Genomic DNA, 15,373 nt, shown 5'->3' with positions numbered 1-15,373 from the left:
GCAGGATGGTCTCTCAGAGTTCGTGTATGGTCCCCTTGATGCCGTTCACCAATCATTCTGAGTCAGTGAAGAGCACATGGGGTCCATGGCCAGGGGACGGAAGCACTGGGTGAACTCTTGGGTCACAGCTTTGACCAAAATGAAGGAGAGGGCGAAGGCGGGACATGGTTTGTGAAGTGGAGCCACCGTCGGGAAAGGGGTGGTGGTGGTGGTGGGGGAGGGGGAAACTGCGAGTTTATTGGAGCGACATTTAAAAATACCCCCATAATATTATTAGTTTCATTGGCGACATTGCTCAGATGCCATGATATTGAGCTGCAATCAGTTTCAAAAATTCTTCGGGGATTCAAACTCTCCCATCATTGTGACTACAAGGAGACACTTAGAAACCGCCATCACACTGTTACTTTTTCTGCCAGATAATAATTTGCTTTGCTCATTCCTTTCCTCCGTCAAATAATTGCTCCCTCTAGAGGACCAAATTGATACATTAGGCAGAATTTTCCCTGTAGGCTTCTGGATGTTGCCATTGGGAAACTTTGCGATAGCGGCTGATGGGCGCAGCGAGAACCACTCTTTCTTTTCGGGAACGCCATGACCCTTCAGACACCCACCCGCAGGTCGCGACCCACACTTTGAAAACCCCCCAAATAATATATTCGGTAATGTTTTATCAAGTTACCTTTATTTATCTACAACAACAGTACAAAGTGATTCTGGCTTGCAAAATAGGAGTGATTCGTATTTACAATAGGTACACAATATAACAAACAGGACCAATTTTAAATAGTTTACTGTTTTTTTCTCTCACACATCTCTCTTTTCGTTTTGAGCTGACATGACAATGTACTCTCCTTTGTGTAACACAGAACTCCAGTGTTTCATTGTGAGATAGGCAAAGGGTCAGAAATGGAGGTCAGACATTAAAGGTGAGGGATACTCTGAATACACAGATGCTGGAGATAACTCAGAAGATAAATTATTGATGAAACCAGTTAAAATCTATTGATGCCAGCTTTGTACAGCTCTACGTTCTCTCTTAATAATAAAGCTTGTCTGAAGTTGTCTTAGCTGTACTAATAAGGAAACACAGGGATACAAAATGGTATGCTTTGCATCCATTTTCCTTGTGTGAACCTGCATTTAATAACTCACTTTTGTTTTGGTTTTTATAAATTTAGTGTACCCAATTCATTTTTTCCAATTAAGGGGCAATTTTAGTTCCACCTACCTGCACATCTTTGGATGGTGGGGGCGAAACCCACGCAAACACAAGGAGAATGTGCAAACTTCACATGGACAGTGGCCCAAACCTGGGACCTTGGCGCCATGAGGTAGCAATGCTAACCACTGTGCCACCATGCTGCCCGGTAATCACTCACTTTAATCACTGTACTGTCCTGTTTTTTTAAACCTTGTCAATCTTTGGAAAAGTGCTGGCTGCAATAGTTCTGCAAGAATTTGTTTTACGTTTTTCCTTACGTTACTTTTTAGAAACCTCTTCAATACTGTGTGTTCTGGGTTGTCTAACCACGTCTGAATATCTGAAGATGGAGATACGTTATAGTTACTTGCTCTGTATTTATGTTAACATTGCCGTGTCCTGTTTCAAATTATCGGAATGTCAATTTCACATCAATTTCTGACACACTGAACCAACAAACTTGGGATATCATGTACTTGAGTGAATTTTCTTCGCTGTGCATCCTAAAGAATTTCAAATATTGTCTGAAGTTACATAAATGTCAATAACCAATTTGTGATGAAGGATTCTAGAACAAATGCGTTTAAGGTATTATTGAATAGTAATCATGGATGCATGGGAGCTCAGTAGGTGGTAACTGAGAAGCAGCCTGACTGATTGCCCTTAATTGCAAGCTACTGTATCCAGGCTTCTCGATTATTGCTTAAATGAGGGCTATGATTAAACATTTCAGAATTTAACCAGAAACCAGTGTACAGTTGAGTGCACCTACTCAACATGCTAATGTGATACATTCCAATTTGTGACAAGGTCTTGACATTCACAGATTGTTATCACGCTCCAAATTTCTAACCAAGCAATGATTTAGCTGTCCTGTTACTTGCAGATCTGATTCTAGTCACCTCTTTAATCCACCCAATCAACTGCACCGGTACTGGATTCCACTGTACATTTTATTTTGTTCCATATTTCAACACATGTTTTGCCAGTGTCTTACTTGGTAGACACACTCGCAGGTGTATTACATAATAGAACACCCCAGACAGGTCCATTCTCCCGAATCAGCTAGGCATCGGCGGGATGATGGTGTGTTATTATGCTCGGTATCAGTTTCTATGGATTAACCCTCCATTCTTGGTCACTGTCTGGTGGATCATTGCTGGAAAGTTGGACAATGGTTCAGAGTTGGATGACCCCACAATCAACAGACTATCCAAAAATCACAAGACTACCAGCACCCAGGGTCTGCCTGTCAGCACTGAGCAACACCATTAACACTGAAGTAGTAAATGCAAAAAAATGTGTTAAGAAAGAAAGGAACTGAGACAACATGGCTCGAGAGTCACTGGTTCTGCAGCTGTGGGACCACGAATATGCTACAGTATTCAGTTTGGAACATGTTCAAGTTTTAGCAGAAGTGGAAAAGGATTTCCTATTAATACTTTCAGGAGTGGCCAGTTGGTTTCTTACTTTGTGTTCAAAAATAGTTACGAACTGTTATTCCCCTCCAACGGTAGATGGCAGCATCTGAAGCATCATGATTTATTCTGCCAGCTAATAAGTGTAAGATAGACTTTGTGCAGCCCAATTTTAATTATGCAAGTGAATAGATATGGAGTTAAAATCTTGCCTGTGATATTCATTCAAATGTCCATCATCAAGCTTCCCTTTATTTTTTGTTTCATCGTGTAATAGAATAAAAGGTAGCAAGGATGGAGCTAAGGTTGAAGGGTTGAGGTGTTCGGAGAGGCAGATATAGCTGGCTGGGCACTCCGCAGCTGAGTCACGGTGATATCTTCATTGCGGATTTGTTTTTGCATCAGACTCAAGGTAGCAATGGGAATTTAAGTGTGAAATTAGCAGACTGGTATCCAAAATTGGCTGATCTTGAAGTGACTGCGGTGGCCGGGAGTAGCGGGGGGAGGGGGGGGGGTCCTGTAAGCCATCTGATTGTTCACCAACCCAAAATTCCCCACTCAGGCTGCACACCCTCTCAACATTTCAAACACGGCTTTAAAGACTTTAAAGGGCTGCACATTTAAATTACACACATACTGTGTAAAAAGAAAAGCTCGACCCCTCCCTGGTTCCACTACTGAAAGACAAACTATTCAGTGAAGGTAGTGTCCTTTATTCTTTGCATGAAGATATTGTCCTCCGAACATGAACCGCACCCTGCAGGGCTGAATGGCACATAAAGGAATAGCATCTGCATGTCTGCTTAATGACTCCTCAGCCTCATTTACATCACCCCCCCTCCCCCCACTCTATGAGCTGCATTATGTTGGGTTATGACTAATAACATGACAAACAAATGAAAAGACCAATTTTCCAAATGAAATTGTTGCATGGGATCAAGTGCCGTCAATCCTCAAGACATTGACGCTCAATTTTTTTTGTTTTCGTTACTGATCCACGCTTTTGAAACATCAGGTTGAACCGTATCAAAACACCATTAACATCTTTTCACAAATGTGCAAATAACACTATCCACTTCTTTGTATAAGAATCGAATTACGAGAGAAACAATGACAACAGCAATAAAAAGCAGTTCTGGGATTTTGATCCCACACTGAGGTATGATTAATATTTACAACATCTATACACTTTGTGGCACTAGGACATGCACTTTTAAAACCTTTGGTTTATTCAATGCAAAATTGAAAAGAAGACTGGTTGGGGAGAATTTTTAGGCAAACTGTTGTAGATATTTGATGTCAAGAGACAGTATCCATTTTGCAGATACAGAATGAAATGTTTTTAAAATAAAGTCTTTGGTAGCAAAGCATTCATGATGCTTGCTTCGCACCATGTGTTGAAAGTACAGGCCTATCCTGTGCCAGAACATCTGGTTGGGTACAGTTCCACTGTACTCACTCACATCTAAGCGGAAAGCAAAGCCTCTCGCATCTGAGGTACAAGCCCGCTTTGCTTCCTAGCTGGAACTTCCTGCTAGGCTGACCAGGAAGTGATGCTCAGACTGAACGTACTTGAGAAGTACAGACATGTTTTGTCCACGTTACCAACTAAATAGGGAGATAAAGGCAGTAAGTGAGAAAGGGGAGATGGAAAGAAGACAATAGGAAAATTGTATTCCCTTTGGAGAACTATTTTAATTCTCCTCAGATGACTTGTGGCAACTCTACAAACCCAAAGCATAATTATGTTGCGCGGCAACTTCCAAATATCATCAATAGTGCCACAAATCCACCAACGTGCACACGTAGAAGCCAAGACAACAACACTGATACTCGGCAAACAGCATTGTTATCTTTCAAGCAGGCTTTAAATGATCAAGCGGGAGCAAGGAGATGGCAAAGTTTTGTGGTATGATACTCTCACTGAAGGCTATACAGCTGCTCACATAGATTGTCAGCTGTTTCATGTTCACCTTTTCCCACCTGATTCACATTTTACTGATGCAGATTTCGACAACCGATCAACTTTGGATGGAGGATATTGCCTCTGGAACTGTGGTTTGACCAATACCTCCATTAGCTCCTTCCTTGTGATTTGATTTGATGAAAGGACGAGACAAAAAGAGCGAATCCCCCGCTGAGGTGAGAAATTTCTCCAAATTCCTTTTCTTTATTTCACACCACAGTTTGGTAGAAAACCCATTAAACATGTAATGCCTTGTAAAGGTGAAATTAAGCACTGTGGTAGGGATCACTAAAATGACACGATTGTGATTTACAGGATCATTGAACAACGTGCGAAGGTGACAGATTTTCCTGTACAATTTCTTTGAGTCTTCAACTGAGCCACAATGTTACATTCAGGAAGTTAGAATAAAGGAGAAAGCCCTGTATAAACCTTACATTGACCCTTACCGACTGCTTTTACAAGATGGAGTAGTTTGACTAAATAGCAGCACTGACGGAACTTGGATTTGTAAAAAATAAAAGCAGGAAAATGCGTTCTTAAAAAATGACAAACCCATTGGGATGATTGTTTGTTTCCCCCCACCCACACACACACACACACAAAGATGTGCATTCATGGTTTCTGTCTCGATGTAAAGTTCACGAATGCCCTTTAATACATGATGATACAGGGATGGCACTGATTTCAGAAAGGCAAAATTCTGGAGCCCAAATAATACGTTTCAATTTGAGAAGTCTGCTGCTCTTTCTGGGGTGCGTTGGCCTCGAACCAATCCCATCTTGCTGGATGGGGCTTTGGTTATTCAACTGTGCGTGATGCTGCTCTGGTTGAAATTGACTCCTTCTGGTGGGTGGGGGTGGGTAACGGTAGAATTCTGCGGTATGGTGCTGATTTCACATATCCTCTCTTGCTCGTGGCCACATAAGTTGCCTGTAATGCTCATTCGCATCAGGTCCTGTTCAAATTAGCAGTAACCTCACCACAAATATAGCTGTAGCTCCCAAAGGTTATCCTTTGTAAACATAAACCATTGTACTCCAGGTTATCTCAGCCCTGGTTGCTAGTCGACTAAAGGTAGTACACTGAAACACAGCCGTACTCACAGAAAAACAAAACGAAGAGGTATCCGACACCTTTCAAACAAAAAATGGCCATGCCAGCCACTTGGTATTGTGCAACTTTGGACATAGCATTTAACCACATGATCCATGCTTTGCTCTCCCCCTCTGACGGCTTCTCTTTCTCCAATGAGTTCATTGTTCAGCCACAAGGTCCTGACAATATAGCTCTCAACTCTCCAGTGACATGGCGACAATCAGTTGCTCTACTTTATATGCCAGCCGTTGCCTCCGCGCTTGTTCATCTTGCTCCAAAGCAGCGGTTATCTAATAAAAAGGGAAGAGAAAAGTGAGACTGTAATACAGTCAAAACAGCATTTAATCAAAAGATGTTTCATCAGCGGTAAACCTAAAAATTGACAGTTCAGCTCAAATCAGCATTGCAGAGACTGCTAAGATGATTCGAGTGCATATTGGGTTTAACATTTCTCTCCAAAGATGAGTGGCTATGGTTTAATGCCAGGAGAATTTGGGGCTTCTTCTCTTGGGTTGGCAGCTGGCATTGTGCATGAGGGAACGGTGACATAGATATGCTGATGGACCAATCATGCAGTCCGGTGCTGTTGCCCGAGGCAGATGTTTCAAGAACCATGAGCCAGGTAAGTGGGGAAAAGCAAAACAATGGAAGTTCAGAGCAACTTCAGGAACTCTTCATTATCCTCCAAGGAGGTTCCTGCATCATGGCAGGTCCATTAAATTCCATTCCTCAACATTTCTCAATTTGTGACAATACTATTCCAATTCATAGAAATACACATAAGTGACAACACAAACAGCTGGTTCAACCCAACCAATCCATGTTAGCATCTATCCTCAATCCAAGCGAATATACCTAATCACATTTACACAATCTGCTCCATATGCCTTAATTTCCAATTAAAAGGACAAATGATAGAAATTCCAAATTAGAAACAAAGTACTGGAAATATACCTTATCCTGAAATGACAAAAAAAACCTGACAAGTCCCAAGGTGTTGACGTTCACCTGAAAAAGTGTCTATATCTCAAAGTGCTGGAGATGTCGGCTCAGAAGACCAGGCGCTGACATGATCCAGTCACTTATCCCAACCTCATGCGTTGCCTTCTCCAAACTCTTTTGATATGTTTCAAACACTTATCTATTTCCCATCTAAACCACCATGGACTTTGCTTCTGCATTCTTGAGCTGGCATTTAACACCTTAACAGTCTCTGGGTGAAAAAATGTCTCTCTTCTTTTGATGATAAGTTTATACCCTTTACACACTGACTTTGCTTTTCCCTTCATCACCTCTCATTATTTTGAATACCTCCATCAGATCTCGTCTTAACTTTCTCTGTACTCTAGTCTCCTGAAAAATACAAATTCCAGATTGCTGATTTTATCTAAGTAAATTTTCTCTGTATTCGCTCCATAGACCAGGTCATTCCTAAAGTTAGGTCCCCAAATTAACGTCTAACATGTAGGGAGCATGTGGGGTCCTGGCCAATATTGGGGAAAGAGAGTGGATGAATGTGTGGTGCTTTGCTATTGTAGTAGGATAAACACTAGGCAGAGGGAAGCAAAAGATGTGTTTCACTGTGGGCATCACATTGTACGAATAACATTTGATCATGTGAATCTGGAAACAAAAAGTGAGAGGACAAAGGGCATCCCTGTCACTGAGAAGGGAAAGGGTCAAGAATGGAAGAATTAAGAAAAGGACAGGACATTTCAGAATCTCTGGTGTGGAAAATTATCACTCTTAGAACTAGAGATCCAGGTACATTGATCCAGAAAATGTCACAGACAAGAACAGGAAATAATCAAAAAAAAGGCTAATGGAATGCTGGCATTTGTTTCCAGATTATAAGGGGGTAGAAGTCATGCTTCAACTACTCAAAGCCCTGGTCAGACCACACCTCGCGTATTCTGAGCAGGACGACACCTCAGAAGGATTTATTGGCCGTGCAAGAGATATTTAACAAACTAGGTTTATATCTCCAGAATTTCTGAGGTTAAGGGGTGATTTGATTGAAGTTTTCAATATATTACGAGGAACAGATAGGTATAAGAAATTTCTGTCTCGCAAAATTATAACATCTCAAGAAATGCATTGAATATTTTAAACATCTTATGAATAAAGCTTCCACAACAGCTTGCTGCCTGAAAAACACAAGTCAGGCCTGTTATCTCCAAGGCCAGAGAAACCTGGTTATCGAAGAGAAGCTGACGAGGCTCTGCAGTGAAAAACCGTTCAAGTCAAAAAGCAAGATTGAGAGTGACCTCTCCGGTCTATTCAACGAGCGTAAAATTCCACATCATGTGACTGCTGAAGCCAATCTGTTTGAAAACCAGCTGGTCCCAACCACCATAATAGCTTAATAGTAATTCAGCCTGTTCTCTCTGCCAAGGACGTATCTCTAGCACATAAATTTCTGATACGGTTGGATCTAATGGTGGATACCTAAACCAAATGTCTAAGTAAATGGTTAAAAACAGGCTCTTGAGAAGAGAAATCGCTCGAGAGGAAAGAGCTTGATGAAGTGATTCAAGCTGACTGCAGTCCTCATTGGCCTGGGAAAGAACTCATCAACCTTAAAACCTACATAGGGTGGATAAAGAGAAATTATTTATGCGCGTTAGTGAGTCTCATGGAAGGTACAGTCTAAAATTATAGCCAGGCTTTGCGAGGATAAACAAGTCCTCATGCAAAGAACGATAAAAGTTTGGAACTCTCTTCTGCGAATCGAAATTGGTACGAGATCAACTGTTAACTTCAAAATGGAGATTGATAGAATGTTGTTTGCTAAAGGTGTTAAAGGCTGTGGGCCACAGAGAGGCTCATGGAGTTGAGTCACAGATCAGCTGTAACTTCACTGAATGGTGGAACAGGTTGAAGGGCTAAATGGCCTACTCCTGTTCCAATGTCCTTTAGGTCACATCTAGTGTTGACTTCCTCCGACAGCAGAGACAAAAATCGGTTAGGAACCATGATGTAAACATTCATTTGCTTTTCTGGATGGATACGGTCAAATAATTTGAATGATCTTCCTCACTCATACCTATCTAAATTATTTTAAATACGAAAAAAAAACACAGCTTTCCAGATCAAATAAATTACTTCCAGCTAGATGGTTTCACCTTGGAAATAAGTCCCAACTTCTGGTTCCGTTGTGGCATTAGCTGACTACAATTTTAATTTCAGGATATTATTAGTGACACGCTCACATTTTGATCCCATATGGTATTCTATGCTGCATGTGTCTCCTGTATTGATATACTGTAGGCTTAGAAGCACATAGAATAAGCATAGGTTGGGGGAGAAGTGTTCCCAGAGCCTTAATTAGAAGACCACCTTCCTAAGCAATACAGAATACTTTGCCCAGAATAATATACTCAGAGATAATGATGGTCTGAACATATTCCAAATGAATATTATCCCATCAGATTCCTGTGCAGCAGGCTTCAAATGAAGTAAAATACAATTTTGCTTTATTTGGAGCAAATTATACTCAAATGCTTAATATGCAACTAAAGCATTGCTAATGCAAAGCCAACGCTCCAGATAACAAGCATAAAATGTTGAGAATGGTGGTAATTTGTAATAATGAGAATTTTCTACATTGGTACCTGTTTGCGGTGAAATTACAGTTTTAGTCAGTGGATAGCATAGTAAATGATGTTCATTAACACTGCTAATGAAGTACCACAAGGACTATCATTTATTTGGTAAGAAAATGATTTTATCTTTCTGCTGGCTTCTTAATCAGTGCAAATTTAAGGCCCAAGGAAGCTTCATGAGAACGACTTAAGAAATGATTCAGGGGCCAGATACACTAATCCCTCCCCCCAATTGAGAAGATCATTGCATTTAAATGATTTGCAGCAGTAAACCACATCAACATAAAGGATAATCCCTGCTTTATCAAATGCATTTTATAACGTGCTCTCCAATCATGGTAATTCAGTCTGGTAACTAATGACTACTAAAGTTCAATCGAGCTTCAATGTAATGTCAGACACTTTCCAACTAGGTCCTAAGGTGCTTTGAGTGCAAGTGAAGATGACATGATATTTTGAAAGTTGGGAAAATTGACTTGAAAATTAGCTGCAATGTTATAATGCAGCCTTCTAAGTGGAGAAAAAGTCAACTATTTTGACATTTCCATGGAGTGAATCACATTTTCAATTGTTAATCAGGAATGCAACAATTCCATACATAAAAAATTTGACTAAAGGCTGGATTTTCTAGTGCCCCCACCTTGGCAGTGGAGAAGATTTCCCATCAGGTCAATGGATTTTGGCTGGAAAATTCCACCCAAAGTGTACCTTAAAAAGCAAAGATGCTTATGTGGCAAAGTCGGCAAAAGCATTCAAAACTCAGAAGGTTCAGTATTTAGGATGAGTGTTGGCGGGGAAAATGACAGGGTCGATGATACAATTAATGGCATCAATGTACATTGACAATTGGAAGAACCATTAAACTTACACTAGGCCAGACCTCCTCACGCCAGTAGTGTGGCCAGAGTATAGTAGCAGTATTTTGTGCACTAACCTCTTCACTGTATTTAATAACGTAAGAGTAGATTTCGTTCAATGCACTCAGCATGTTAAATTCATTCACGTGCAAACGGGACTGCTCCGCCAGGTAAGCGTTCATATCCTGGTCACTAATTGCAGACATTTTAGCAATATCAGCGTAGTACCTTTAAAACAAAAGATATGTGTTTCACCAGCAGCCTATTTGCACAATATAAGCAATAACGTCCAGAATTAATTATCTGTCTCCCAATGTATATTCTCCGCATGGAAGGACAGCAGGTAAATGGGCCAAAAGAATTGGATGAAAATCAACTTTACTTTGATGCTGGGACAAACAAGTCAATATCTACTAATTACATGCTGATAATGGAATTTGAAGCCAAATTCTGCCATGCGATTAGCAGCATCAAGTTCATTCCACTTGTAGGACACACTAAAAAAAATCTTGGAAGCACCTGTACTGACCGTGAAATGTTGGGCTCCTACCCAAAGTCAATGAGATCTACTGCTGCACTGGAAAGGTTTTATTATATACAAATGTAATCACACACAGATAATACCTGGACAGCCGACAGCTCAGAATCAAAAAATCAATTGCGGGCAAATAGGCCATTGACATAAACCCCATTAGAATTATATTTTACAGCACGCACACTGACGAATAGGGTAAGAGAAATCAGGCGGGGACTGCCTGCGGGCACATTTGAATGCAAATGGGGAAAAAAATAATATTGTGCGGACGCAGACTGCAACTGTGATTAATGACAACAATGAAAACTGCCCCCAGACATCTGGAATGCCCTGCGCTGCACGAGTGAAATCACACTGTCAGCAGATTTCAGAGCTCTGCCTTCCAGTTATTTGAATGGGGACTACAGAGCTACTTTCATTCATTAATTAATCCCCATTTCTGAATCTTTCACTTTCCTTTCGCACTTTGAAATGTGGATTAATTGATCACAGGCGATCAACAGTTTACGAAGCTAATGCGCGTGATGAATGCGCGAGGCACATTTAGGGCAAACCAAGACAAACGAGGAAGCAATTCATTCTTGAAGCAAGAAGCCCACCTACATGCACTTTCCCATGCAGGAAGCTGTTTGCAGCATTCCCGTGTATATCCTCGCCATTTAGGAACAAAGGAATGTGATTTACAGTGATGGAAATGTTGACAAAAGCAAACACTAACCAGCCCAAATCTACAAACTGGTAATTCTGTGGCAATTGACCTCAACCTGCTAAGTCATTCACGTGGACCACAAGGAACTAAAAATGAACCTTTGTCAATGTGTCCTTTTCTAGAAAATTATTAGTCCACCAGAAATGAAGGGAGCAACAATATCCCACTTCTCATCTTTCATTCTCACTCCACAGTATAAATATTTCCCACTTTCTCCGTCTGTTAGCTTTGACAAAGGGTTATTTGGACTCGAAACGTTAGCTTTTTTTCTCTCCCTACAGATGCTGCCAGACCTGCTGAGATTTTCCAGCATTTTTTCTTTCGTAACAATACCCAACTGTTGAGCCACGGAGATAAATAAGCAGGACTCATTTTATGCTTGAATCGGTATACATTTATACGTCAATAAAAACAGAAAGTTGTGGAAATAGCAGAAGAGGGCAGCACCGCCGATTTAAAACACTAATTCTGCTTTTCTCTCTCCACAGATGCTGTCTGATCTGCTGCCTATTCCCAGCACTTCCTATTTTTATTTCCAATTGCTAGCATCCGCAGTATTTTACTTTTACATTTGAGCAACATTTCCTAGAGATTGAATGCTGTAAAGTGGGACTGAAATCAGAAGCGATTATAATGGGGCACAATGCTGTGAATAAGGTTAAAATAAAGAAGTTTGCAGTTTCACACAATTACTGAATGGGGCATTCACATTAAAAATGTTTGATTTCCCATTCTATTAAACAACAGCAATATTGGCGTGCAAATGCATCGTGCCTCAAGACACTACACTACAATGTGATGTGCAAAATGATTGTTTTGCAGCACATGTTGACCTAAAGTCAACTTAATTTAAACAGTTAAACCTGGTTACTGCAAACTCCCAGGGACTGTCAAAGCACTTTGTTTTTAAAAAATTGAATTAGAGGTTCATCACAGAGAGTTCTGAAACTGTTCTAATAAATATAATGGAACTTCAATAGGGATCAGTCAAAACCATTTTGCTCTAGTGGAAAGCTTGCAGCAATGGGGTTTAATGGCAGTGCTCCATTTCCTGCTACAGTGAACAAAGCACGTCAGTTTCAATCTGTTAATGGCACCCAGCTAACGAACATGTTCCATTAAGCAGCACTCAATTCACATGTCATCAGTTATATCACATGCCATGCTCTCTATTCATAAATGAAGCCTGATCAATACTGACCCAGGGTCGATGCCAGTATATACTAACCTCTCAACCCAGCTCTTATAGTTGGGGATATCCTTGGCATATAACAATTTGTTCGATGGAGAGTCCTTGCCGAGTCGGTGCTCAGATGTTGAGCACGAGTCCATGAATGTCTGTGCCACCACGGATAGGCATGCATCTGTAATACTGCTCTTGTGAATGTCAAAGACAAATTGCGGATTCTTAATCACATTGACCCAAAATCGTAATGGTAAACTGCAAAAGAGAAAAGGAACACATGGGTTTGAGTGCAATTGCAGGATAATCACATCACTGAAACTGGGTCACGTGTCACTGTGTCAGCTGACAACATTCAAACACAGTCGCTGAATTCCGATCATATGTTTTTAATGCTGGCTGACCTTCCATAATGTTGCACAAGTTTTTAAAAAAAATTTAGATTGCCTAATTATTTTTTCCAATTAAGGGGCAATTTAGCTTGGCCAATCCGCCTACCCTGCACATCTTTGGGTTGTGGGGGTGAAACCCACGCAAACACGGGGAGAATGTGCAAACTCTACATGGACAGTGACCCAGAGCCGAGATCGCACCTGGGACCTCAGCGCTGTGAGGCTGCTGTGCTAACCACTAGGCCACCGTGCTGCCCAATGTTGCACAAGTTAACGACAAGTACCGTACTTAGGCAAAACTGAGTTTATAACTGGAGTGGTGTACAGCACCAGGGTGAGGGGATGAGACAAAGGAATACAGCGGCAGATGGGAATTAGGGATAAGCAGCAAAGGCAGAAATCTATTTGTTGGGTTGGAGGTGGGTGGGCGGCTCTGGGAAGATAATCTCCCACTGCTGAGGCCAGAACATCATCTCGGTGAGAGTAGGCTTCAGTTCCCTCCGTTAACCCTTCTCTCTGCCAGATCAACAACTGGAGACACAGTGGAGGGGGGGTGGGGGGTGGGGGTGAATTACCAACAACAGGGTTCAAATTTAAATGGGCTCAATTGTTTAATCACAAAATTCCACATTTAGTTTCGATCACATAATAAGACTCTTCTCATGTCAACATTTAACAGAGAATTAATCTGTACATCATCACCCCACTTGCATTTATTGGCTGATTCTAACATTGGGAAGATTGGGGAATGAAACACAAGCTGGAGGAAAGAGAATAAGCGGAATGAAGTGTTGCAGGGATTTTGGGATGGAACCCTCTAGGGCAGGGTCACGATAACTGGAAGAGCAGCTGCAAATAACAAGGGAAAAAAGAACGGAGTTTGTGTGTGGGTGGAGGTGGAAACTGGCAAAAAATGCGAGTGTATTGGGAAACTGGCTCCAGCTTTGGTAAACTAATGTTTAACTCGCACCATGAGGCTGGTTTCACACAACCCACTTTTGCACAGGCAGCTTGCCTACTAACATACGACAGTTGCTCAATTGGAACCTTACTTTGACACATATTTAAGCTTGATGCAGCTTCCAAAGCATCTTTTGTGTCATCATAGAATTTACAGTGCGGAAGCCATTTGGCCCATCGAGTCTGCACCAGCCCTTGGAAAGAGCACCCCATCCAAGCCCACCCCTCCACCCTATCCCCGTAACCCCACCTAACCTTTTGGACACCAAGGGGCAATTTAGCATGGCCAATCCACCTAACCTGCGCATCTTTGGGCTGTGGGAGGAAACCGGAGCACCTGGAGGAAACCCACGCAGACACGGGGAGAAAGTGCAAACTCCACACAGACAGTCACCCAAGGCTGGAATTGCACCCGGGTTCCTGGAGCTGTGAGGCAGCAGTGGTAACCACGGTGCCACTTTGCTAGTTAGGACATTAAAACGTATCCTGCATTGAATGCAATAGCACAAGTACTTCTGGCTGTTGAATTCCTGTAGTCTATCTTCAGTCAAGCAGCAGCAGGCGCAGGAAGGGACACCTGTCACTGGCGTCTCACAGGCTCCCGCAGTATCCAAAGGAATGTATCACCGAAGCAAGTCACAACTTGCGTGTGTCGGGAATCCATCGCCATAGCCTGTCTTCCCTTGTTTCCAAACTATATTTTGGATTGGCTGGAGATTGCCCGGCACGGGACCTCAGCTGGCTGCCGCCAGGCAATTAATACCCAACATGGAAGGAATACGATAATATGGTGGCTGTGTTGAAATACCACTGACAAGATGCACTGAACTTTCATGATATCGCAACCCTTTTGAGTTCTCATCAGGACTGATGTATTGAACAATCATAAGAACTAGGAGCAGGAGTAGGCCATCTGGCCCCTTGAGCCTGCTCCACCATTCAATGAGATCATGGCTGATCTTTTATGGACTCAGCTCCACTTTCCGGCCCGAACACCATAACCCTTAATCCCTTTATTCTTCAAAAAACTATCTATCTTTACCTTAAAAACATTTAATGAAGGAGATTCAACTGCTTCACTGGGCAAGGAATTCCATAGATTCACAACCCTTTGGGTGAAGAAGTTCCTCCTAATCTCACTCCTAAATCTACTTCCCCTTATTTTGAGGCTATGCCCCCTAGTTCTGCTGTCACCCGCCAGTGCAAACAACCTGCCCGCATCTATCCTATCTATTCCCTTCATAATTTTATATGTTTCTATAAGATCCCCCCGCATCTTTCTAAATTCCAACGAGTACAGTCCCAGTCTACTCAACCTCTCCTCATAATCCAACCCCTTCAGCTCTGGGATTAACCTAGTGAATCTCCTCTGCACACCCTCCAGTGCCAGTATGTCCTTTCTCAAGTCGGGAGACCAAAACTGAACACAATACTCCAGGTGTGGCC

At 41.8% G+C, this 15,373-nt stretch overlaps 1 protein-coding gene across 3 annotated transcripts in view; it reads right to left on the bottom strand.

The window, feature by feature from the left end:
• Positions 1–668: 668 nt before the first annotated feature.
• LOC119978730 (plexin-A2-like) overlaps positions 669–15,373 on the bottom strand; it is a 512,723-nt gene continuing 498,018 nt past the window's right edge. For all 3 annotated transcript variants that reach the window (XM_038820560.1, XM_038820562.1, XM_038820561.1), the window contains 3 exons: positions 12,621–12,833; positions 10,226–10,376; positions 669–5,976 (listed from right to left, as the gene is read on the bottom strand). In XM_038820560.1, coding sequence (XP_038676488.1) covers positions 5,881–5,976; positions 10,226–10,376; positions 12,621–12,833 — 460 coding nt within the window. In that variant the 3' untranslated portion in view covers positions 669–5,880. The remainder of the gene's footprint in view (positions 5,977–10,225; positions 10,377–12,620; positions 12,834–15,373) is intronic.

This window comes from Scyliorhinus canicula, chromosome 15, assembly GCF_902713615.1.
Source record: "Scyliorhinus canicula chromosome 15, sScyCan1.1, whole genome shotgun sequence".
NCBI classification, from domain to species: domain Eukaryota; kingdom Metazoa; phylum Chordata; class Chondrichthyes; order Carcharhiniformes; family Scyliorhinidae; genus Scyliorhinus; species Scyliorhinus canicula.
The sequence above is the reverse complement of the archived record's forward strand: the minus strand, read 5'-3'. Positions and strand labels throughout refer to the sequence as shown.